The sequence below is a fragment of the Neltuma alba genome, unplaced genomic scaffold (genome assembly GCF_004799145.2).
Source record: "Neltuma alba isolate B1F8T4 unplaced genomic scaffold, ASM479914v2 tig00005136_pilon, whole genome shotgun sequence".
Classification (NCBI taxonomy): domain Eukaryota; kingdom Viridiplantae; phylum Streptophyta; class Magnoliopsida; order Fabales; family Fabaceae; genus Neltuma; species Neltuma alba.
In genome coordinates this window covers 449,122-475,341 of record NW_021633993.1, presented here as the reverse complement: position 1 = coordinate 475,341, position 26,220 = coordinate 449,122, and the positions used below count along the sequence as shown (strand labels likewise).

Below are 26,220 nucleotides of genomic sequence, written 5' to 3'. Positions count from 1 at the left end.
GCGATGTTTGGGTGATAGTGTGGTATGAAAAACTGCAGAATTTCTACTTCCGATGTGGTCATGTTGGACATAAATATCATAATTGTAGGTTAGAGAGGTTGATGTCAGTGCATAATCCAGAGGAACCGCGATATGGTGCCTGGTTAATGACTAATCTATGTAGAAACTTGGAAGAGGTGTTGGTAGTTGTGAGGAAGGACTGGCTTGAGGCACAATGTTTAAAGAAAAAGGAAGGCTAACAGTTCTAAAGTGCAAAAGGCAAATGTTGAGCAAAAAGATAAGGCTATTGATCTAATTGAGGAGGAAGATATATTCAGTATTCACATAAACAGGAATACCTCCAACAGTGGAAAGAAAATATTCATAGAAGATGACAGATATAGTAGAGCTATTCAAGATGAGAATGATAGAAATTCCCTGGCGATGAGCAGAGGTACCAGAAGCAGACCCATGTATCAAGAAAATAACGCTAGGCCTGATGATAAGATAATAGGTCCAAGTGGATATAAGAACAGTAAAGGGGAAGTGATTCAAGATGTGATTAATGGATTAAGCACTGTATCGAGCAAAGAAGTTAGTAATGGTGAAGTTGAAACAGAAATGAAAGATTAAATTCTATGGCTATTGTGCCTTATTCTGGGAAAATTCTGAGTGAAGTAATGTGCAAGATAAAGGTGTTGGGTCTGAAAAGAGATGCTTTAGATTAATTAGTAGCTGAGAAAGTCAAACGTAGAAATGTGGATGAAGAAAAGAAAGAAAACAAACATGAAATCTTTGTCTATGCTACCAATTTGAGAAAATTGAAGGTTAAGATGAGAAGTAATGCAAGAAGGAAGGAAAGGAAGGCTCTTGAAGAATTAAACAAAGAGGACGAATCAATGAATGATAATGTGAATGATAAAGTTGAGAATTCTAGTCTGGTATTCAGAATAGGAAGGGGTCAAAAGAGAAGTGTTGCTAAGGGTGTTGGTGGCTGGCCTTTAACAGCCACCAAAGGGAAATACGGATCATCTCTTGGAACTGTCAAGGTCTGGGAAGAACCTGGACAGTCAAAAACTTGAAGGACTTGGTGAATAAGTACAATCCTACAATAATCTTCCTAATGGAAACTAAAATGAATAGTGAGAAATGAAAAAAATACAACGTCACTGCGGTGTGATTAATGAATTGTATGAGGAACCGAGGGATCTTGCTGCAGGATTAGTAGTTTGGTGGTCAGATGAGGTGAACTTAGATATGCTGTATAAATCTAAGAATATTATTCATGTTGTTGTGAATACAAGGAGCTTGCAAGTCCCCGCTTTACTTCCTTTGTCTATGGACCAGTGAAGGAGGGGGAGAGAAGGATTGTATAGAATAAGCTGAGAAATATTAGAGTTGGAACTCATGGCTCGTGGTTACTAGTTAGAGACTTTAATGATGTGCTTTCTCAGTCTGAGAAAGAAGGAGGTAATCCAAGGACCTTAAGGAAAATCATCAATTTTCAGAGTTTGCTTTTTGATTATCAGTTGATGGATCTGGAATTTAAGGGGTCTAGATATGCATGGTGCAATAAATGGTCTACGGCAATTGTAAGAGAGAGGATTGATAGAGAAATGGGAAATATGGAGTTTAGGGAACAGTTTGAGAAGGTAATGGTCTTTCATACTGATCTTATAGGCTCTGATCATCATGCACTTGTTGTGGATTGTTGCTTTGTGGATGAGAAATCCCATTGTTTTTTTAGGTTCGAGGACAATTGGGCACAACACAAAGATTTCTTACAGGTGGTCCAGAGAGGCTGGAATGATGTGGTCAGTTTTGTGACAACTAGGAAGGAGGATTTAATTAGGAGGTTGAATGCTAGTCGAAAGGAATTAATAAAATAGAGTAGGGAGGAATTTCCTAACTTCAAGAACATGATCTCCCAATTAAGGCAAAAACTAGCAGATTGACAAACTGGTATATTGACTGATGAAAAGCTGGTTTTGGTAGAAAGCATTATTAAACAACTTGAGGAGGCTTGGGAAGGGGAGGAAACATATTGGTGGTAACAATCTAGAATTTCCTGGATGAATTATGGTGATAGGAATACAAAATTCTTTCATAACAATGTTATTCAACGAAGATAGAGGAATGAAGTTCTGAGACTGAAAGATGATAGTGAGAGGTGGTTAGAGGAAAGGGGGGACATTGACAAAGCCTTTGGCAATTTCTATTAGAATCTCTTTAAGTCTGTTGGTGGAGGGAAAATGGATCAAGCCTTGAGCTATGTTAAAAGAATGGTTTCTACAGAGGATGATGATGCATTGATGAGTCCTGTGACAAATATGGAAATTAAAGCTGTTGTGTTCCAACTTGGAGCCAGTAAAGCACTAGCACCAAACGGCTTTTCTGCTCTGTTCTACTAAAAAGCTTGGGGAGAGGTGAATAAAGAGGTATGTGGAATGATTCATGAGTTCTTTGCCAATACATCTGTCCTTGATGAATTAAACACCACCAATATTGTTTTGATCCCAAAAATTGACAAGCCCGAGAATGTGAACCACTATAGGTTGATTGGCTGATGTAATATTTCTTATAAGGTGATTATAAAGATCCTGACAAACAGGATGAGGGAGCTGATAAGTAGGATTATATCCCCTAATCAGAGAGCCTTCTTAGCAGGAAGAATGATACAAGATAATATTGTTATCACCCATGAGGCTTTTCATTACCTGAAGAGCAAAAGAGCTGGAAATAAGTTGGGAGATGGCTCTTAAAATTGACATAAATAAAGCCTATGACTAGGTGCAATGGGATTTTATTGAGGCAGTAATGCTGAAGATGGGTTTCCGTAAAGTTGGGTAGACTAGATCCTTAAGTGTATTACTTCAACAGCCTTCACTCTATAGGTGGGAGGTAGAAATGTGAATACGTTCAAACCTGGAAGAAGGGTGAGGCAAGGTGATCCAATTTCGCCCTACTTATTCATCATAATAGCTAAAGTGTTATCACTTACAATCCACTACCATGTTGATAGGAAGGAACTGAAAGGGGTTAAACTTGCAAGGAAAGTGCCAATTCTGTCTCATTGGTGTTAGAATAATGTTTAAAGGCTTGAAAAGAACAAGAATCAAGTGCTTTTACATTCAAATTGACTGAATTTCTTGATTGTGCAACTTGAGTAGTAATTCAGCCATACTTGATTCTTGTGCATAGGATGTGATTTTGATGATTTTAATGCTTTCAATGTGTTTAAAATGAAAAATTATGTGGGGTAAAGGTGAGAAAACAAGTTTGGAAGCATTGAAATTGAAAATGGAAATTTCGAACTCTAAAGGCATACTATTCGGTCAAGGCTATGGTTCATAGGGAAGGAGTTTGATTTTGATTACTTTGAGCTTGGAAATGAATTCTGCATGCAAAATTATATGGGAATAGTATTTGGAATTAATTTTAGAAAGGTTGGAAATCAAGCTCAAAAGTTAGAGGTTAATATAGCTCAAAGAAAATAAAGTGTTAATGTTGTTGATTAACATGGCTCTAATAAATGAATGGAAATGATGTGTTGATGCATTTAGGTTCATGAGACATTGAAGTAGATGAATGGCAAAGGTTGAGCAAGCAACCTTGATGGTTGGAAGCGAAAGGGAGCAAGAAGAAAGCTTAAGGATACAAGATAGTGAACTTACCTTTCTTGTGTGCTTGATGTGTATGTGTGTATATGCTATGAATACCATGATGTGACTAAGCTATACTGCTGAAATATGATTGCTTTGTTTATGTTAAGCATGCCTTGGCATTGTGTTATGTGAATATGAATGAATTGGCTTACTTTCCATGGCAATTCACCGTGCATGAACGATAAAGTTATGTGGACAAAAGCATGTCATATACTTGCATCCATCTTGCACACATAAATGGTAATGTTTGCTACTGAGATTATTTTGAATCTCACCGTCCCTTAACCAACCATAGTAGGTCAAATGACAAGGAAAAGGCATGCATGAAGAAGGGCAAGAAGATGAAAGCAAAAAAAGTAGAGAATTTACATGCGTTTCAATGTAATGATTGACGTCGTTAGTAATGTAATTAATTGTGAATATGTCAAGCATGGAATGTGATGTAATGTTTAATGTATAATGTTAATGGCATGCAACCAAAATCATATGAATGAATGGGAATCCATAAGGCTAGTTGTTGTATGTTTGAATGAAGGGATAATTAAAAGTAAGAAGTTAATGAAAGATAAAAAGTAGGTCTTAGGGTAGTGAGATTGTAGCTCCAGTTTGACCAAACAATTAGTGGAATCTGACCACTAAATTTGATGATAACATAGTACACATCCCAAGCTTTGAAATGATAGGTAAATCACCTTGATTGGATGTGTACATAAGAAGATATAAATTTTTCAAGTTGGATAGAAAATTTGAAATTTAACTGGTGCATAGTAACCTGAGAATCAATAGTAAATTTCCAACCTATGGGCTTATTTGTGAATTGCTTGAACCATAATGCTTCCAAAGGCGTACTCTAAGGGGTTAAAGGAAGGATGTTTCACCTACTCCTTAGTCTATTCCTCTGGGGAACACTTCACCGTGGCGTGGATTCCACATTGCTGCGGTGAAGCTGGATACTGTGCACTTCGTTTCCCTTTTTGCCCTTAATTGCTCTTGTGAGTTTACCAATTTGCCCCCATTTTACCTTCATCATCCTTATTCTAACAACCAACTTTTGTCATTTCATCCCCAAATTCCACCCTAACCCTTCTATTCTCCCATCCCACAACTATTATCATTTTTGGTCATTCCATCAGTTTCATTCTTCATATCATCATCGCAGCTTCTCTCTGCCTCTCTTGTGAATTCTTCAGCCACGACAACAACATTCGGCCACCTCCCCTACCCCCTCTTCATCTCTATCTCTTTCCCTTTAGTCTTCTTTCAGTTTACTACTTCCCTTTTTGCCTTAACCACCGCCTTACCCCCCGTGTAGCTGTCTTTGTTTCTCTAAGGTAAGTATTCTCCTTTCCTTTTCCATTCTTTCCTTTGTTTAATTTGTTTATGTTGCTATTAGTTAGGGTAGGATAATTCTAGGTTAGGTTTTTAGATTGATTCTAGGTTTAGGATAATTGTAATGGTTACATAACCATTAGGCTAGCTAATGATTCATTGTGCATTGTGCCATTTTGGCCTTTTCCTTTCAAATTGTGAATTCTATTTTCGATTGAAAACCTTTAAATCACTGTTTAGCCACTTTTGTTTTCTTTAGGACTATGAGTCTTTGGTTTTTAGTGGGTAGTGTCTTACCTGTGTTCAGTGTTGTGTTATGTGTTGTTGTCTTTCATAGGAATAATGCCCCAAACTAAGAACCCTGAGCCCTCTAGTGAATCTAAGGAGGAGGTTACCTTTGAGCAAATCTATAGCCAAGTAGACCTTCAACCCCTCCTTAAGGAGCGACCTTTTCCCAAAACCCCTGATATCCCTTTTGTTCGGCAATTAGAGGAGTCTCAATTGACTGAGTTGATTGAGGAGCGTTCTGTAGCCAATGACGTTTTTATCTATCATTTTTACACATATGCTAAGTACAATGGTAGTATGGCTATTGATTTCCACAATACCTGTGACCCCTACACCTTTAACCCCTCTAACATTTGCAAACACTATGGCCTCCCACCCGTCCATCACTGCCAGTGTATTGAATTCATAGACAATTACCTGTCCAATGGTATAGTTGAAACCCTCTGTAGCAAGGGAGCAGTCTGGCACCAACCTCACCATACTGAATTCTATATGAAGTGCTCTGAATTTAGGTTTAAGGCCTATGTATGGCTGCATTTGGTTTGCAACAACATCCTCCCCACATCTTACCTCCATAATGTTCCCAAACGCTAACCCCTCCTCATCTACCTTCTTATAATCAGGCAATCAGTAGATATAGCTGACTTAATCTACTCAACACTCCATGATGCCATCCGCACACCTAAACTCACTAACAACCTCATATTTCCCCACCTTATCACTGATCTATTTTGTGAAGCCAATATGCCTAAGTTTGACAATGATAATTATTTCGAACCCGCCCGCTCTTCAAATATGAACACATTAAACAACCTGCCCTTGAACCACCATACCCCCCACCACTAGTAGTTGATGTTGGTGCAGACCCAACAGCCAATGCATTAGGCCCTGAGGGCCAAGAAGCCCAAGCACCTTTCATGTTCGACATGCTCACTGATAAGATTAACAAGCTATCTGAAGACATCCACCAACTGCGCCTTCAAGTCTTCTGAGAAACGAAGCATTAAAAGCAGAGAGATACGCTATATGATAGAGATTGGCGATACCACCACAAGATAGATGTCTTGATTGCTGAGCGCTTGAACTTCCAACTCCCTTCTAATAAGGATGAGCCATCGGGCATAGCTAGGACCTCAGGAGCGGGCACTTCTAGAGCTGGACCATCCAGAACCGAGGCTGATACTTCTGCCATGTCAAGTTGACTTTTCTGTTATGTTTTTGTGTTATTTTCTTTCTTTTGAGTATTTAGGATTTGTGTCTATTGAGTCTACTGGATGTTTCTATAAACCTTGTGATGTTGCTATCTTTGGTTTGTATTGACTTGGATTTGGATTTGCTTTCCCTGATTTTGGGCTACTAATGGACTACTTGATTAGTTGTTATCCTGGTGCTAATTTTTTTTGCTCCTCTATGCTTTGATTTTTATTTCCTCAACTCTTTATGTTTTGATTTAATCACTTTCTTCTCTCTCTCTCTCTCTGTGGATTTGATGTGTTGTGCTTCAATTCTAATTAGGCTTCACAACTTCTGGTTCACTCAGTGATTAGTTTGTGTTCTGTTATTGAAACATTGAGGACAATGTTTTGTTTAAGTATGAGGGAGGGATTTTTATGCTTGATTTCAACTAAATCTATCTTATGCATCACTTTTTTCCTTTTAAGTGCATTTGGACAAGGTAAATTTTGGGTATGCTTAAACCTTTTGATCTTGGTTTTGATGTGTGCTATGTAGAGTTTGAAATTGCATTGCATATTTTCTACTTTTTGTACGTCTCTACCTTGTTTTGCTGTAACCACCTCCTGATTTTCCCATGGCAAAGCCCCTTTAGTACTAAATTGTTTTCCTCTATGGCACCTTTTGTTGTGGCAAGGATCCATCTTTGCCGCGTCAGAGCCGAGATCCGTAAAACAAAAAAATTTACCTTTTCTCTTTTCTTTTTTTTTTTTTTGCTTTGCAATTTCACTGTTATGATTTTAACCCTCTCATATCAACAACTCTCCCCAACTTAGATTTTTCACACTACCTTGTTTTGAAAATTTGAAAATTCAAAGTCTTACTTGTGTTTTTGGAAAATCATCTATGTTTTTAAATGATAGTTGGTTTTGGTTAATTCCCTCTTCAATGCTGTCAACTAGAAGTAAGTGATTTTATGCCTTGAAGCTAATGCTATGTGTTTTTGAACTTTGAGGATGACTACTTGAGATGATAACCATGTTGTAAGGATATTTGGGCCTAAATTCTTTTACTTGTGAGTGTCTACTTAATCTTATATCTCTCTAGAACTTATTTTAATTCTTAATTAAGGCTTGATGAACTATTATTTTGTGAATATGATAAAGGCATTTGTTTCTAAACCCTTTTTACCCATACACAAGCCCAAACACTCAATCATTGCTAGTCATTTGGACCATCCTTTAGTACATGCACATTTATAGAAATGGCTATAATATCATATCTTTAGTTAAAAAAAATGGTGACTGCTTATTCTTGGGGAAAAAAATGAAGTGAATGATGAAAAGAAGAAAAAACATCATGAAAAAAAAAAGTGAAAAAAATGATGAGATAGAAATAAATAGAAAATAGAATTTTGCTACATTAGAATCTTAAAACCATCTCTAGAAAGATAGATACTGATTGCATGAAGAGAACAATTGAGGTGCATGATACTCATCTTTTTCTTTTTCTTCTTTCCATTCCATTCATTCCATTTGACCTTCACTAATCATTACAACCCTTTAAGCCCTCTTGATTCACAATTTATGGTTCATGTAGTGGAGAGGTAGAATTACTACAAGCTTATGGTAGGAAATTAATTGAGCAACTTTTAGAGTGAAATTACCTCAATCAAGTGAGCTGTGAGCTAAACACTTACCCTTGAAAGAAATCTCTTTTGCTCAATCTCTTGGTTTAAGCACTCATAGTAATTACTTTCTTGGCATTTCTTCATCCCACTTTGGTTGACTTCTTGAGAACGTGGTTTAACTAACCCTCTACTTTCATTTTTAAGCATTGATGGTATTTTCTTTCACACTTGTACCTTTTTAAATAATTTAGAAAGTTTTGTCCAGGAGTACAAAAGTTTAAGTGTAGGGGAATTGATTCAGTCTAATTATTCGATGTTATTTTATATCATTTTTAGGGCTTTTATTATAGTTAGTGGCTCTTTTTGTAATAATTGTGCTTGATTTAGATTAAGGGTGTGTTTGGATGAAACCAAACCGTGGTTTGGAAAAGTGATTCTGGAGAATAGATTCTGGGAAGAATAGATTTTGGAAAGAATAAATGTTATGAAAAAGTGATTTTGAGAAGTGAGAGTGTTTGGATAGTTATTATCAGAATCACTTTTTATATATACAAATTACTAAAAAAAAGACATAAGTTAATATGATAATTACAGAAAAAATAGATTTTATGATATATTTTAATTTGAAGGAATAAAATTGTTAATAATATATTTTTATTAACATAATTAATAATACATAAGATAATATAATTAATAAATAATTAATATGTATATATATTTATAAAATATAAGATTAAATATGTTTATAAAAAAATATGTTTATAAAAAAAATAACAAAATACATATCTTATAGGCTCTCACACTCTCCCTTTTTTCTCCAAAAGCAAAAAAATTTTGCTTTTTTCAAAACCATGGTTTTGAAGCCAAAACCATGGTTTTGGCCAAAACCACGGTTTAGACAAATTAGAGGGTTGTTTGGGTGACTTATCACCCAAACCATGGTTTGGGTCCCCAAACCATGGTTTGGGGTGTCACCCAAACGGTGCCTAAGAGTCCTTGCTTTGAGTTAGTGTCTTTTTAGGATCAAATTGTCATAATTGGTTATTAATTGTATTCAATTGATTTCTAGGACAATTGATACTTTAAATTATTGCTTTTTATTGCAAGACACTTAAGAATTAGAGCCAAAATTGGAGACCAAGAGATTACACAATACAAGACTCAGTATTGATACTAAAACCTTTTGCCACGGCCATGAAAACTCTGCACTGTAGTGCAATTCGAAGATGTGTATTAGTGGCATCTTGGGACGATTTTGCCGTGGCCACAATTTGTCTTCACCACCGCAACCTCATAGACTTGTAAGAAACTCCTCTTAGGAATGCTTCACCGCATTAAACATATTCGTCTGCCTCGGTGAAGTCTATCAACAACCAGATCCGAATCCCAATCACAAGATTAGCCTGCCCGACTCATTAAATCTGACCCATTTTATTTCCTTAGGGCCTGTTTGGTTTTAGGGGAGGGGAGGGTGAGTTTTGTCTTCACCTTGTTTGGTTTAATTAAAAAGGAAGGGAGAGAGGGATATTTAATGATCCCTTGTTTCGTTCAAGAGGGGGAGGGAAGGGATAGTAATAATCAATTTATCATTTTACCCTTACATTCTAGTTTATATTTTTTATTGATATATTATATGAATTAATTTACATCTTAATTTAAATCATATAATTTAATAAAAATTTAGTCTTATCATGTTAATATGTGCATTAAAAAATTGGTACAGTATTTTTTTAATTCTAATTAATATAATAATATATTTGAAATAATCAAATTAACAAATTTTATATGCTCTAAAAAAATTGAAATTTTATTCTCTTTAGGCTATGCTTCTTTTTTCAGTTTTAAAATATATTTAATAAATAATATATTCATAACACACAATTAATTTTATAATATTATAATTTTTTATTTAAATAATGTGTTTTATTTTTATAATAATTTATATTAATTTTTATTATAATATATTTTTAATTATAATAATTGATATTTTTTTATGTTTTTACTTAGGATAATATATATTTTATTTAAAATAAATATTATAATAATATATTTTATTAGTGGTAGTGGAATATCAAAAAAATCATAAGGGTATAATGGTCTAAAAAATTTAGTTCTCCTCTAAAAACCCCTAATTTTGGGGGGAGCTAAAATGGGGGGAGGGAAGAATATTTTGGCTTCCCTCCCCTCCAAAATTTTTAACCAAATGAAGAGAGGGGCTCATTTTTCCTCTCCTCCCCCGCCCTCCCCTCCAACCAAATACACCCTAAATGTCACATCCCGCAAAATTAGACGTTGATAATAGGGATAAAAAATTAAGTTAATAGCTAATAGGAAAAGTAGACTAGCTGAAAAAACCAGACATAAAATCTAGAAAAGGTCTAGAGTGATATTTTTGAAATTATCAGTTTAGAAAGGGCAAAATTGAAAATTTTAAAAAAATTCTAGAAAATTTCCAAAAAAAATAGAAAATTGGTAAATTAGAGATTTTAGAATCCTATTTGAGACTTTGGAATGAAAATAGCATGAAAACAGTTTATTACTGAATTTCCTAAAAACAAAGGTTTTTAGGAAAAATAGTGAAAATGGGGCAAAAATAATTCTTTTACATATATAGAGGCCTCAAAAATTCTTTAAAAAATGAGAAAATTATTTAAGGATTTATTTGAATTTATAAAATTAATTCTAGGTCTTGGAGATATAGGAATTAATTTTAGAATATTTAGTAATGAAATCTTATCAATAAAGCCCTATTTCAAAAAAAATAGTTAGAAGTTAAGATAAATTCTGAAAAATTTTTAGGGGGTTTTCCTACATTAAAAAGGAGATGGAAAGAAAGAATTTTTGGAGGCCCAAAACTATTTTTGAAAATAGTAACCAAAATAATGATTTTTTGTTAGAAATTAATATTTGTGATTGGGCCACACTTCTTCTCCCTTTTTAAATCAGATTTGGGCTTCATCTTGGGCCAAGAGGGCCCAGAAATTTCGTGCAAGACATGAGCCAACAATTGAAGAGGCTTAAGCCCAATTTAAACCCAAAAATCAATGGAAAAATCAAGAAGAAAGACACTTGGCATAATCTGAAGATTGGAGGCATTTGATGGAGTTCACATAGCCCCTTATGTGGTAGATTTTGGTCCCACAAAGGAGGGGAGGAAGGTCAAATTTTTAGTCTATAAATACCCCCCTCATATTAAATATAATTTGGCCAAAAATATGAAAATTAGGGCAAATTCTATCCAAGTGAATTCTCAACCCAAAATAGCACTAAAAACTCTCCAAATTCAAGGAAAACTATCAAGCTTCAAGCTAGGATCCATTAAGGTATGTCTAAACTTGATTTTGGTTGAATTTAAGAGTTGTTTTGATTAGAATTTCATGACGAACTCTAAGGTATCATGCTGTGAAATTTCAGCTTGATTGAGGAAGCATTAGGAAAGGATAAAAACTATGAATATGAGCTTGGAATTATATGTTTAATTGATGTTTATATTGAGTTTTGGAAAGAATCAAAGTTAGGGTTTATATAGACCCTATTCGGCCACTTTAAATTTTTGGGGTTAGATATTCTTTCAATGTGATTTGATAATTCTAATGAGTTTAAAAGGTGTTTTTGTGTGGGGAAACACCAAGAAAAAGTGTTTAAAATCATTGGAATTAAAAATAAAAAGTTTGAAATATTATACTACCTTATTTGGCCAAGTCAAGATGAGAGGGAAGGAATGTGATTTTGTTAAATTTGATTTAATATTTGGATTCTACATGAAAAATTGTGTAAGAGTGGCCCAATAGATTGATTGAAGCAAAGAGAAAATAATTATGTAAAAAAAAGTGGTTTAATTGAGTTTAATGTCAAAACATTAGTATTTATTCTTAAATTGTAAGTAATTTGGAATGTGTTTATGCTTGGAATGATAGGCACTTTATAAGAAATCAAAGAGGAGCACCATAATACCATAGAGGCTGAATTGATTAAGCAATAAAAGGTAACATTGAACTCATAATTTGATTTTTTTTTCCTCGTTTAAATGTGTATGTGTTATTTGATTTATATTGTCATGATGTGATTGAGCAAATTATGTGATTATGTATTTAATTATATGTTGAATGTGCCTTGGCAATATGTATGAGGAATGGTATAATGGCTGAATTGATTGCTCTCTTTCCATGGTAAATGATATGCACATGAAATGTTGTATAATGATGTTGATTTATGTTGACATGTTACATTTTTACATAGCATGAATTACACGATAATTATGATTCATTGTTAATGAGATTTATATGAAATCTCATTCTTTCATGTTGAAATATTAATCAATTAGGAGTTGGATCAAGCAAAGATAAAGAGAAGGAGATCATTTTGGGAGAGAATTGATTGTTATGCCTCTTTGAATTAATATTTGTAATTATTATGGATTATTGGAAATTATGTTGAATATTTGGATCAATGATTGAAAATGTTATGGATGTAAATGTTTGATCAAGCAATCATGTTTTAGCGTGGTCTATGTGACTAAAATGGTTATATGGATTGAAAGGAAAAGAATAACCAAGAATGGTAATTTAGGACGATAAAAGTTGACTTTTAAGGGTAAAGTTTGACCAATAAAATGTTGTACAAAAAGTTGAGTCTTGAGTTGAAATTCACAAGGCTTATAGATCTCATTTTTAGCTTTAAAAAAAGTGGTACTTTATTAAATTTGAAGTTTCGTGCAAAAAGTTATGCGCTTCTAAAGTTGGGCATAAATCTTAAAAAATTAAAAAATAACCATATGAACAGCATTACTTTGCAAGAAATCTGGGATTAAGTGGTAAATTTTAGATGCCAATGAGTATTTTTCCCTTAAAGATGGAACTAAGAGCTTTAAGTAGAACTTAGAACTACTTTATTTCAACTTTTCTGGAATTAGTTATAAATTTTTAAAACTTGGCCTTTATTAAGGTTATAATGAATAGTAACCCAAATTTGAAAAATTTTAAAGTTCAAATTTTTCCGACTTCAGGCCATTAGAAATGGTCCTAAACAGTTCCAATTGAGGTAAAATGAGATCTAAAAGTAAGGTGTGACATTAAACATTTAGAAACCCTATTTTCGACATCACTTCATCCACTGATCCATAGCCCCCTCCATTCATCCTCTCTCTCTCTCCCTCCCTCATCAAGCCCTCATCTTCTTCCATTTTTCTATCATCTTCCACCAAGGGTTGCTCAAAATCATTGCTGATTGTGATGCTTCTAGTTCCAATGTGTGTCTAAGCTCTTGTTCTCTTGAAGATGGGTTGATTGGCATGAGTTCTAAGGGCTTCAAAGGGGATTTGGTTTCATCTATAGTTTAGTTGCTTATTTATGAATTCCTAGGTCTAGGTTTTGTAAATTTGTGACTGAACTATGTCGGTTATGATTGTAATCAACTTTGGATGATTATTTTGTGTATTGGATTAGTTACTGTTGAATGTTGAGCTTCTATCTATGTGGTTACATATATGTTTCTATGCAACTCTTTTGATACTCTCTTTCTTGTATGGTATTGTTTGATTATTGAGTTAATCTGGACTTGCATTGAACAAAATGCATTAATTAATCCTAATATACACATTAAGTGAGCTTAATAGGACTTTATGATATGGGTGGCTACTAATTGAGATCTTAGACTTAAAGGGCACTTTTAAAGTTTTTCATTTAGAAAATTTAGTGAACTCTACTCCCAAAATCATTTTGAATTATAATTGCCAAAAACGCATTTTCAAGAGGTTTCATCAATTGTTTTCAACATTCGTTTTCCATCCATTCCATTTTAATCTCCCAAAAATTCAAAAATATATTTACATTGCATTTTATTTCAATTAGTAGCTTTAAATGAAAACCCCTTAACCTTTTCCTAGTCAATTTGCATTTTTATGACATCTAGTTAACTTAGGACCAATAACTAAAGACTCCAACAAGAGAAAGACGCAGGGTTGCATCCTATGGTGCAATTTTTGGATTAATTTTGCATTTAATCTCCAGGGCATAAAGCAAATGGTTAATCAATCTTCAAAGTTAATAAATCTTCATTTAATTAATTATTTTATCTTATTGTTATTATTATTTGAAATCCCATTAAACTTAAACATATAACCCATTCATATGAAATCTACTAGAATCAATCAAAAAGTTATTAAAAGTTAAATTCAATCTCTTTTATTTATTTATTTTTTCATTAAACTTCACATAACAGATTTGAAATTTGAATTTCAATCTATTTCACATCATCATCATCATTTTTCCTACTTTTATTTTTAAATACCTATGCACTTATTTACAATTTTATTTATCTTTCAGTATAGTTATTTAATTATATAATCCCACACATAAGATAACTGTTTGTGATTACTTCAACTTGATTCAAATTTTAAATCCCCGATTTCTTTAATCTTTTGTGATAAGCTTGAAATAATTGATAAATAAATTCTCCTTGTTATTCTTTAATTATCCAATTTTCTTTTTACCAGATCTTTAATTAACCAATAATACTATAAAACCCAATTCAATTTGGGTTGTTATAGTTTCAGAAATTGTTGCCATCACTTATGTACCAGCATTTACGAAATACCAGAGCAATGTTCAGTACGCATAACAGTACTTTATGATGATAAGAAAATAAGAAAATGTATTGCCTTAAAATAAACACAATCAAAAGGTGCAGTGCGCTTTCTCGTTTCCTTTTTTTTTTTTGGTTTTTTTTTTGTTTTGGGGGGGGGGGACATTTTGGACGAATCATACATTGTTTTTAAAGTATAAATTAGGGATTTGCAGCCCATCGTCCATTACCTTGTTCCAGGTACGTTTGTTGAATAAACAAAAGGCAACTAAATAAGCAACTAAAGCTTTTGATAAAGAAGGGAATTATAAATTTCTAAGAGGTCTTTGAGTCATGAGTCACTAACTCACTATATATAAATTTATATATATGAGTGGCGGCCAAAAAAAATAAAGCTAAAACAAGACTTTTGAGTCTAAATATTGTATTATCATGTGAAGTTGTACCACTGAACGCAATTCACAATGAGCTGATGTCGGTGGAGCTTTTAGGCGCAACAAATCTATTTTTGCGTATTCTCCACGTTAGAAAATTTCCGACACCTCTTTCAATGATTTTCACTGAGATTTTTTCACCGTAATCTATCCTTACATTTTAAAAGATAAATCATAAGCACAAAATCATTTAAAATAAAATGCCTCAGTTCAGGTCATCAGTCCTCACGTTTAATACGTAAACAAAACGTGTATATAGAATCTCTAGTTAGATCAATAAAACCAATATTTACATCTAATGGCACATATATCTCAACCTAATTAAACAACCAACATAAACTAGGTTGATGACTCTCTAATTAATTTTTATAAAAATATGACTCAATGAATTTCTTTGATATGGCTTATTAGTTCGAGTCTCACTTCATTTTTCTCTTGCTGCATCTTTCTCTTCCAGTCTTTGGTTGTTGGCAGGGAGGAGCTAAATTCTAATAATAATAATAATATATATATATATATATACATGATTTAATTTCCTTTGTTAAGTCACGATAAATTATTCGTAACCCACCAAACCAAATTCGAGTCACGCGGCTCCAATTATTGAGAAAGCTCTTCGAACATGATTTTTTTCCTGTTCATCTTTCACTCCTTTTGGATATTTTCCAAGGTGAGATGACAAAAGTCATGTCAATGAGCTGTAAAAATCTAATTCTGCTTTTGATATTTTCTTTCCCTGTCAGCATCTGTAATCACTTATATATTCTAAAGTCTAGTACGCCCAGCATGTCTAAAAACAAAAACCAAAAAAAATTCCCGGAATATCATGAAGTCATGATGTTGTGATAAAAGATGAAGAAAACTCACTTTACCTGGGAGTATGAAACTGGGCTTTTTTTTTTATAGCTTATATAATTATATTGTCCTGCTTGTCCTTTCTAAAGCAATATAGTTTGAAAAGTAAAGATCCAAATGTCTAAAGAGTAAAGACGAAGAAATAACTGTGTGAAATGGACAAGATGAATAAGATCCAGCCTATTCTTGGAGCAAAATTAGCCCATCACCTTGTCTCAAAAAAAGAGGCTCTTCATTGCCGAAAATGATTGTCTAAAATTCAGTTTTCTTTTATGCTGCTGATCATTTTTCAAGAGTTAGCTTATATTGCTATGATCCCATTTATAAGAGAAAAGATTTTTCTTGATTCTATTTATAAGTCACAACTCATTAAATTTTTAGTATGAACATACTATTTTGTTCTTCATTTATTATAGTATAGATAGTTATTTTTTTAAAGGTATCTATATTAAATAAGAGGTAAAGTTAGAAAGCTGTTTTACTTTAAGAGAGAGTTAATGCAATTTGATATTTTTCTTGGTTTGTGTGAAACATGCTGAAAATACTCTATAAATAAAACCAAAATAGTATATTATATCCATATGGTCTCATGCCTATTATTTCCACTCAAATACATTTCATGTCTCTGCAATATATATATATATATATATATATAGGCACGCATATATATAGCTTTGATAAAAAAAAAAAGAACAGAACAAGAAGGTAAACAGGTAAGCAATTGACTAGCATTACAATTACAAAACGAAAAATTGCAAGAAAAAAAAAATTGAACGAGTCCAGTAGTGATGGTTATAAATCTTGGACTGATAAAAACAAACTAGGTAAAGATAATCCTTAGATCGGTATTGATAAAGAAAAATGGAATCAAAAGATGGGTTGTTAAGGTTCTTAGCTCGATGACTGGTGGGTCTCCCCACTAAGCATATAATCATATATATATATATGTGTGTGTATTTATATATATCCATTGTTAAGCAACTTGACAATTCAATAATGACGATTATTTTTCCTGCAACACAGCCCTTATCTTTTGGAAGAGTCCCACTACTTTATTAAAAATAAGGAAAGGAAGGAGAGAAGAAGTTAAACATAACTTTTTATTTTTCCTTTTGATGATTAAAGCATGCGTAACTTTAGTTAAAGAGAAGAAGTGACTCAATTAAAACTTATCTCTTTTCATTCATTATTTTAAACATGTTAAATTAAAAAAATGGAAAAGTTTATATTTGTATTTCCTTTCATACTGTGAGCAAAATATAATTCATTACATCCCATTTCTTTCATTGTTTCTTTTCCATTTTCATTCATAGCTTTCATTCTGGGCATCAAACAAACCCCCATATAAAATTATATTCATGTTATTTACAATTTATGATATTGTGACATGTATGTTATATATTGCGTGATAACTCAATTTAGTGTAATGTAAATGATTTCAAGTATGATAGGAAATTCGAATGTTACTTGAGTAAATATTTTAGCACATTATAAGAGAGAGTTTAGATTAATTTTGATGGATTTTACTGATTAATTAAGTTGAATATTAAATTAGTAACAAAAATAAGAACTGAGTTTTAAATGAGTTGAAAATTTAAGCACCAGATGATTAATTTGTCTTATATTTTATTTAAGAGTTAATGTCAAAACATACATAATAGATATGTGCATTAAAATAAGAGGCTGAACACTCATCGCGCTATATTACTGTACTGCTTCTCCAATTGAGTGTAATATTTCAAAAACTTTATATTCCCTGTTTAAAAAAACAAAAGCATGCGATATATTAGTCCATGTAAATGATTTTACTTTTTCACTTTTGATTGAAGTAATAAAAGATATAAATCTGACATAAAATGATCATAGCCACCCATTATATTACGTTACAAGAGTTGAAACGATGATGCTGAAACAAAACATTCACTTCAGTTTTGTACAAGTTCCAAACCGATCATACATATGAGACAAAAATCATCACATGCTTAGAAAATTTACGTTAAAACATCAAGAACAACACTTTGCAGACACACTTCCAAATCAAGTTCAATCCCTCATTAGTTGTCCAATTGTGATGGTGTGAAATTGATCCTCTGAATAGGATTTTGGTGTCCTTGCAAGCTCCCTAGATACTTGTTCCATGGTTGGACGAGATTCAGGAGTCTCATTCAAGCAAGAAAAAGCTATTTTTGCAACTAAGATCACATCATCTAGGATTGGTTTTGTGAGTGGAGAAAGTCGTGAGTCCAACACATCCCTTAACAACAAATCATTATTGGTTGAATTCTCTGCCAAAGATGAAATAAGTTCCACAGGATGTGTACCCATAATGATTTCTAAAGTCAATACTCCGAAGCTATAAACATAACATTTCTCGTTTGCTTTCATAATGAAAGCAACCTCTGCAATAGGATTTAATGTTATATATATCCATAATATAGCAAAGATTAATACTTTGGAAAGAAGGGGGGAAAAGGTAGTCTTACCTGGTGCAGCATACCCAAATGTGGCCATGTTGTTTGAGTTAGGATTCAAAAACTTTGTTGTCCAAAGGCAATGACGCGAGCTTCTTCATAGTCAAAACTTAGAAGAACATTCTTGCTTGATATGTCGTGATGAACAATGGGAATTGAACAGCCATGATGCATATGAAATAAAGCATTAGCCACCCCTTTAACAACATTCACCCTCTTATTCCACTTAAACTCAGTGGCTTGTTTCAGATTCTTTAGTATGTTGTCCAAGCTACCACCTTCCAAGAACTCATAAACCAAAATGGAGAATTGTGAATTGGAAAAAAACCCATACAATTTCACAATGTTACAATGTTTGATCTCTGTCAAAGCTTGAATATTACTTGTGAAAGCTTTCTTGTTGGAGATTTCCCCACTTGGCATTGAATGAAGCTTCTTTATAGCAACAACATCACCTGTACACAACTTAGCCCTATAAACACTTCCTTGGCCCCCGTCCCAAGAAGATATCTTTCATTAAATTCCATTATCGCTTCAATGATATCTTCATACATTTTTTTTCTATCAAGACTCTATATAAAATAAACATCTTCTGGTGAACCTTCTCCATCTTTACCTTTTGCTTTTGTTGCTATTCGAGCAAAAATGAAAGATGCTCCAACAAGCAATAATAGCAATATGGTCAATGGAAGGAATATTATCAAGAACTTTTTACTCTTATGGCCACGTCGATTTGTTTGAAAATCATCACAGGGACTTAAACCAGTGACATCACCACACAAGCCTTTATTATTCCTCAATGCATCAATGTTGTTAAAGGCTAGGTTGTTTGGAATGAGGCCTTCTAATTGATTCTATGATATGTCAACTGTAGACAAAGCTGACATTGATCGACTGAAAGTGGAAGGAACGGTGCCATTGAGATTATTATGTGAGAGTTCAATACTTGCAATGCAAGTAATATTCCAAGTCTTGCCAGTATTTTTCCAGTTAACAAATTGTCACTAAGATCAAGTTGTTCAAGATGTTGGAGTTGACCAAACTCAAGGGGAATGCTTTCATCAAATTTGTTTTTGCTCAAGTTCGAGAACTTTAAGCTTTTTAATTCTCCAAGCTCTCTTGTGATTGTGCCATTGAAATTATTTGCTGCCAGCTCCAAAGTTTCAAGCCGACTAAGTGATCTTATATTTGAGGGGACGCTACCAAAGAAGTTATTGTGGGTCAAAAAGAGTTTTGTCAACATGGTCAACTTCCTAAGTTGTTTTGGAATTTGTCCAAACAAAAGATTTAAAGACAGATTAAGTAAACCAAGCTTAGTTACCTCTCCTAGTTCTGGTGGTATACTGCTAGAAAACTTGTTATTGTGAATAACCAATTGTGTGAGATTTAGATACTCTCCCCACCTAGATGAAAGGTGGCCATACAATTGATTTCCACTTAGATCAATGTAGTTCAAATGAGGATATACTCCAAAAGCATCCGTGATATTATCAACTAATTGGTTAGTCTGAAACATGAGTCTTTTTAGACTAAAACAGTTCTTCAAACTAGTTGGAATAGGACCAGTGAACTGGTTACCTCTAGCAACAAACCTATATAATCTCTTATGTTGACAAATCTGTTGTGGCAAATGGCCATGGAAATGATTACCACCCAGTTGTAAACTATAACAACTTAAGTTATTCATTTCCTGTGGAAGTTGACCACTAAGATTGTTCTTCATTAATCCATGAGTATCGAGCTTTGTCATGTTTCCTATGGTGGAAGGAATATGTCCTGAAAGACTATTATTTTGTAGAAAGAGTTGGTTTAAATTGATCATGTTACCAATGGATTGAGGAATTAGAACAGAAAGTACTAGTCTATTATCAGCTAAGGTTAAGTCTCTGAGATTTGTCAGGTTTCCAATAGAGGGAGAGATTGGCCCAGAAAATCCATTGCCATGTAATTGAATACTAATGAGAGAATAGAGACTCCATAATCCAGTAGGAATAGGACCCCCGAGATTGTTCTCATAAAGAAAAAGTATCTGTAACTTGGTCAAATTTCCAATTGATGATGGGATTCTCCCTGATAGAGAGTTGCTTTGCAAACAAAGGTCTACAAGATTGCTTAGCATTCCAATCTCTTTAGGAATGAGACTAGAAAAGGAACTTCTTCCAAGATATAGGAGGCTCAAATTCCTCAAATTCCCAATTTCTTGGGGAATTGGTACTGTGAGACTACATGCACTAAGATCAAGACTATTTAGAGTGGTTAGGTTCCAGATTTCAGGAGGAATGGGACCCCTAATTAATGGATTATCTGACACACTCAACATCAAACTTCTGGACAAATTACCAATTTCGTGGGGAATGGATCCATAAAATTGGTTGTAACTTATATTGAAGTAGAGGAGATTAGGAAAGGCAGTGAAGTTGAGATTGGAAAGCATACCTTGAAGGCTATGGTTTGAGAGACTTATGTTGATCACAGACATGGACTCATCACAAGAAATTCCCCTCCACAAGTCTTTGCAAGGATTAGTATCATTCTTCCAAGATGACAAGGTGTATGTGCTTTCTTTGTTAAAGCTATCTCTCCACTTCAACAGAGCTTCTGCTTCACTATCTCTAGCAGCAGCAGATGCAAAGAAAGCGACATAGAAGAAGAATGCTAGCATCTTAGTGGAATCTCTTTCAGACATGTTTTTGGTTGAAGTTTTGAATCAGCTAGGAATATGTTCAAAGACGGAATATTAGCTCAGCGGGTGAGTTGGTGGCTGTAAATGGAGGCTATCTGAGGCTTGGGATGTTCAAGTTGATGATACAGGCCTTCTTATAGCATGGGCTGGCCTTGCAGGCAATAATTTCTCAGTATACAATAATAATATTTTGCGATAGGCATGCGCAAACTTAACTAATATTGCTTCAAGAGATATAAAGTATGATTCTTGGATCTGCTAAAGTTTTCCTCTTTAAAATTGACGGTGTTTCACTTCTTTTTCTTTTCTTTTCTTTTCTTTTTTCTTTTGTTTTGTTGCTTAACTTTCAACGGCAACAGGAACTCATCATTATTGTTTTCCCAACACTTCATGAACTTAAACAACTTGGTGATTAAGAAGATTTGTTAGGGTTTTATCTTTATATATCTACTAATCAAATTTACAATATACTATAACCATTGAGAATGACAATAATTAATTTATAGTCTCTCATATTTTAATTATAAGGCAAAGTTATAAAGCTCTACTTGATCTAAAATACAGAACATACAAAAATGTAATAGTCTTGCCCTATTTTATTGCACTGCATTATTTTAATTCTAGTAGAACCCTTTATTGTGGATATTAATTTTAATAAAGGGTCAAGTTGAAAAGATCTACTAGCTTGGTTTATTAATAGAAGACCCACTTGACTAATTTGTAAAGATTAAGAAAGTTACTAAATTACTTTAAAGTATCTATGTTTATTATTTTTTTAAAACTAATTTGTCTTACTTATAAATTGATACATAATCTAATGATATATATATATATATAATTATTTTAAAAATATCATATGTAACATATGCTATAATTATATCAATTTTCTTTTGATAAAAAATAGTTACGTTAACTAGATGTTATATTAAAGATTAAAGTAACAAATCCAAACAGATATTAAGTTTCAAAACAGTATACTGCTATGCATAAAGTGATGGGCCTTATTAAAGTGCCCTGTATGATAAAGCCCACATTTGTTGCGCCTTATCTCTCACAACCAGACACTCCACCCATTAAGTGGATTCATCATATTGGCCCCTAGGATCAAATAAAATTTAATATTTCTTGTCTTTTGCATTGGAATTATTGAAAAGCTAATTTTGAAAGACAATGAGAAACTGAGAACTCATTTTGTTAAAAACGTATAAACATATATAGTTAAATAATAAAGATAGAATTCATTTCCCATGAGGGACGAAGCCACACATCTAATGCAAAACGGATGACCAAAAAATCAATTATCAACTTGAAATCATTATTACATCATAAGTTCCTATTACCTGTTTTCAATGACAATTTTATAAAAATTATCAAACACCCTATTTTAAAATTAATTATGCTTATAAATCAATTTTATAAGCTACATGTTTTTTCTTGGACGATATAAATCAGATTACGAAGCATTAATTGTGTCTAGAGTAACGTTTGCTCTTCTTTTTCCCTCAATAAAAAATTGGAAAAATAAATGGATTATGACTTGTGAGTGTGGTGCCACTACGTATCCCCGTCAAAAGCATGCACATAGGCAAATTTCTATTGGCAGCCAAAAATTTTTGTGGGGAATGCGACAGGTTGTTACAATTTAGGGGGGATGACACTAGAAAGACACCTGAATATACATAGGATAAGGTGCATCTAATATTATGAAACAAAATTTTTAGGTGCATATATCCAGCATTGTATAGTATTTTATGGTGTATTCAACATCATGAAATATTTTTCCAAGTGCGTCCAAGACCTTAAGTTATATTTTGATACATGTAGCATCTAAAGTATATTTTTAAGTGCATCTAACATTAAATTTTTTTTTTTTGTGTGCATCCAGTTTCCTAAATTACTAAGTCTACAATCGCACTAAAACATACTTGAAAAATTGCGCTAAATATCTTGTTGCATATTACCCTATATATATTGCCAACTGAAAATTCATTAAAATATAAAAACCTCACAACAACCTCTTAGAGAGATTTCAGAAACTACTATGGAATACTAACCAAAGCAAACTAAAACCTAAAACAAACTACATAAAGAAACAAATACAGAGCAACTCCGCGAGTATCATTTAAACGAGCAAAACCCAACCAGTAAAGCTTTAACAATCCAACAAGCTGTTAAATTGGCTTCTTTGGGAATCTATCTAAAAAAACCTAAGTCGTTTTAAGTTTTTAGAAACGAAAAAGCTCCAGCGGTTGGCTGTTAGAAAATTATTGAGAAAAAGGATGAGCTCAAAAATAATGGTTATTTTGTGTAAAAAATTAAATAACAACTTTTATTATATTAAATTACATCAAAAAATTAAGCAATGGCAATTTAATGAACATCCTCCGTAAAATAGAAGAAACAATTAAAAAATAATAGTGATTGAGCCCTATTGCCAAGGAAACTGCAAAACATCATGGATATTCATTCAGCATATACATTCAGTCATATATGTATCAGTTACGGGTCTAGAAATAAAGCAGCAACACAATTAAAAGTGGTATTCAGAGACCAATAACAGTTGGAAGAAATTTTCGTGGAGAAAGGAAGAGAAGCCAGAGAGAAATTTTTTTTATTACAAAAAAATTAGATTAGTTAGGTCTCGAGAAAGAAAAATTATTCTGAAATAATTTTTTAATGCAGCCAAGCCATCATATATTCATATTCCTCCTTCTAAGTACTCCCTCCGTTCCTTATTATAAGAGACATTTGGTGCTTATGGAATGTTCCTATATATAAGAGACACTTAAAAGTTGTCTCTACTTTTTTGTGTTGATTTCCTATTTTACCCATATTTATTGTCTTCAACTCACACTCTCTCTCCTTCCCACTTCTCTTTCTTTTAATAAATTACCATTGTTCTCTCTCATGTTCTCTCTTCTTATTAATGAGGGCATTTTTGGAAAAAAATTATACTTTTTACATATTAATTGTTCTTAACTAATTTTAACTGTTTTTTTTATCAACGTAATTCGGTTATTCGTCTCTTATAATAAGGAACGGAGGGAGTACTTTAATTGCTTGTACCATATCAGTCCACCTTGCACAAGCCCAATTATCATCTCTTTTGGCCCATTAATGTCTGGCTCATAGTCTCAACCCATTTTATAATCTAGCACATTTGTTGCTGGTCTATTTAAATCCCCACTAGGAGAAGTGCCTACATTTAGTATTTGGCAATGCCTTCAATATATTGCCTATAATGAAAGGATATCTATATGCAATGCAAAAAAAAAAAAAATCGTTAGTATTTTGAAGTTTCAAATGCCAAAGATAATTTGAAGATTAATGACTACTTCACTTTAAGAAATAACTATTTTGATTATATAAAATGACAACAAAAACTTTAACAATAAATTTCACCCAAAAAAAAAAAAAAACCTTGAGCGATGACAACTTTAATTGTGTCATTCTCCCATAAATGTAGTTATGCTACTAATTAAAGTTTTATTGTCGTTTCATATAATTGAAGTTATTATTATTTAAAGTGAAATATTCATTGATCTCTTAATTAGCACTGACACTTAAAACCCAACTTAACTTTTGAAAATAACAGTTATCACTTCTATGTTAAAGTGATGACCTTAACCCAGAACTTGAAGAATCCTACTGTACAATGAGACATTATGACTCAGATGACCCTGACCCAAAAGGCATCATGAATCTATCCCCTAGCTATGAACCTATCTATAAAGACTAGGGAACACCATCATCAGCAAACTGCCTTCTGGGGTGTTAGCTAAACCGAACCAAGCTAACATAGTCTGATATCCAAGGCTTTAGTCTAGGTAAGGCCACTCATTCTCAAATCATCAACGAGCCACATTAGGACTCTCAGCATTAAATATCAGATCTAGGATAACTGGAAAGATTGTCACTAAACACTCCTTCATGGATTGTGATCATATTCTATTTCTGATGCACATGATCCTCTTAAAGAGGCAAGTACAGAGCATACTTAGAATCTCTGGTAACAGAAGAAAGACATTATAAGTGAGACTTTCAGAAGAAGAGAGAAATTTATAGAGAGCTCATGAGGAAAGCACACTAGTATTATACAAGGAAGTCGATACAACTCCTTCTGCCTGTAACTGATAGCAAAATGGGGTTTATATGGAGGCTCGGAGCCATTACATGACAAAGTCCTAATAGTACGTATCATTATGACGGGTAGGGGTCATAATGACTTTCTAGCCTAATAATGACACAACTGTCATGATGACTGGCTATCCTAATAATGACACATATGTAACTACTTTAATAAAGGCAACTACTTTACTGATTACAAAAAGACAAAATAGACTACAGGATGAATTACTTTAATAAAGTAAAAGTAGATGGCAACATAAAGTAGGAATCTGGCGGGTCCCCCTTATCTTCACAGTATCTCAAAAGGCGGTTTGCTGATAATAGTGTTCCCTAGTCTTTATAGATAGGTTCATAGCTAGGGGATAGATTCATGATGCCTTCTGGTTCAGGATCATCTGAGTCATAGTGTCTCCTTATATAGTAGGATTCTTCAAGTTCTGGGTCAAGGTCATCTTGGTTAGGATCCTAGGATTCTCCTGCAAGGAATAGGAGTTATGGCTGAAAACTCGACTGAGGAAGATGGAGTCCTTCAGGCTGAGTGAGTTGAATCTATGAGTCTTCGTCATAAGGGTCTTGAGAGGCTTCTGTCGGTAGAGGGACTTGTGACCTATTTGGTGGAGGTCTGACAGCACTCATGATGAAATCTCTCTGAAATTCTTCAAGTGTTGTGCTGCTGGCTGATGGTGAACTTGGAGGGAAAGGTCCAAAAGAAAGACATGAAGTGTCTTCTCCCATGTCTGGCTGATTAAGTGCAATTAATGTTTTCCTAATTTTCTCCATTAACAATGCTTTATTTCCTGGCTATGAGGGGGTGGTGACTTGAAGAATCAGATGATTGTCTATGTAAAGCCTTTGGTCAGCACTTATACCATAGTTCCTGAAAAAGGTATACAAGCAGAAAAATCTCTTTTGTTTGGGAGATGGTAAGTCCCAGATATTATGTTCGTTGAGAATGTTCTAGAGTTTCCCTCTCCAATAGGGAAGAGGAGCAAGCATCTCAAAG

At 33.4% G+C, this 26,220-nt stretch overlaps 1 protein-coding gene across 1 annotated transcript; it reads right to left on the bottom strand.

Annotated features, from left to right (window-relative positions):
• Window positions 1–18,463: 18,463 nt before the first annotated feature.
• LOC114746910 (MDIS1-interacting receptor like kinase 2-like) lies at window positions 18,464–21,092 on the bottom strand. The gene is made up of 2 exons (XM_028935186.1): window positions 19,353–21,092; window positions 18,464–18,916 (listed from the first exon to the last, which is right to left on the bottom strand). Exons 1-2 carry the CDS (start codon window positions 21,090–21,092, stop codon window positions 18,464–18,466), a joined length of 2,193 nt encoding a protein of 730 aa, XP_028791019.1.
• Between the last annotated feature and the right edge of the window lie 5,128 nt (window positions 21,093–26,220).

What these genes read in the sequence shown, in the direction of transcription:
- LOC114746910 (XM_028935186.1), bottom strand. Translation starts at nt 21,092, where the DNA reads ATGTCTGAAAGAGATTCCACTAAGATGCTAGCATTCTTCTTCTATGTC. An exon ending in GAATATTACTTGCATTGCAA is followed by an intron (nt 18,917 to 19,352) that starts GTATTGAACTCT and finishes ATTTAATGAAAG; the next exon opens with ATATCTTCTTGGGACGGGGG.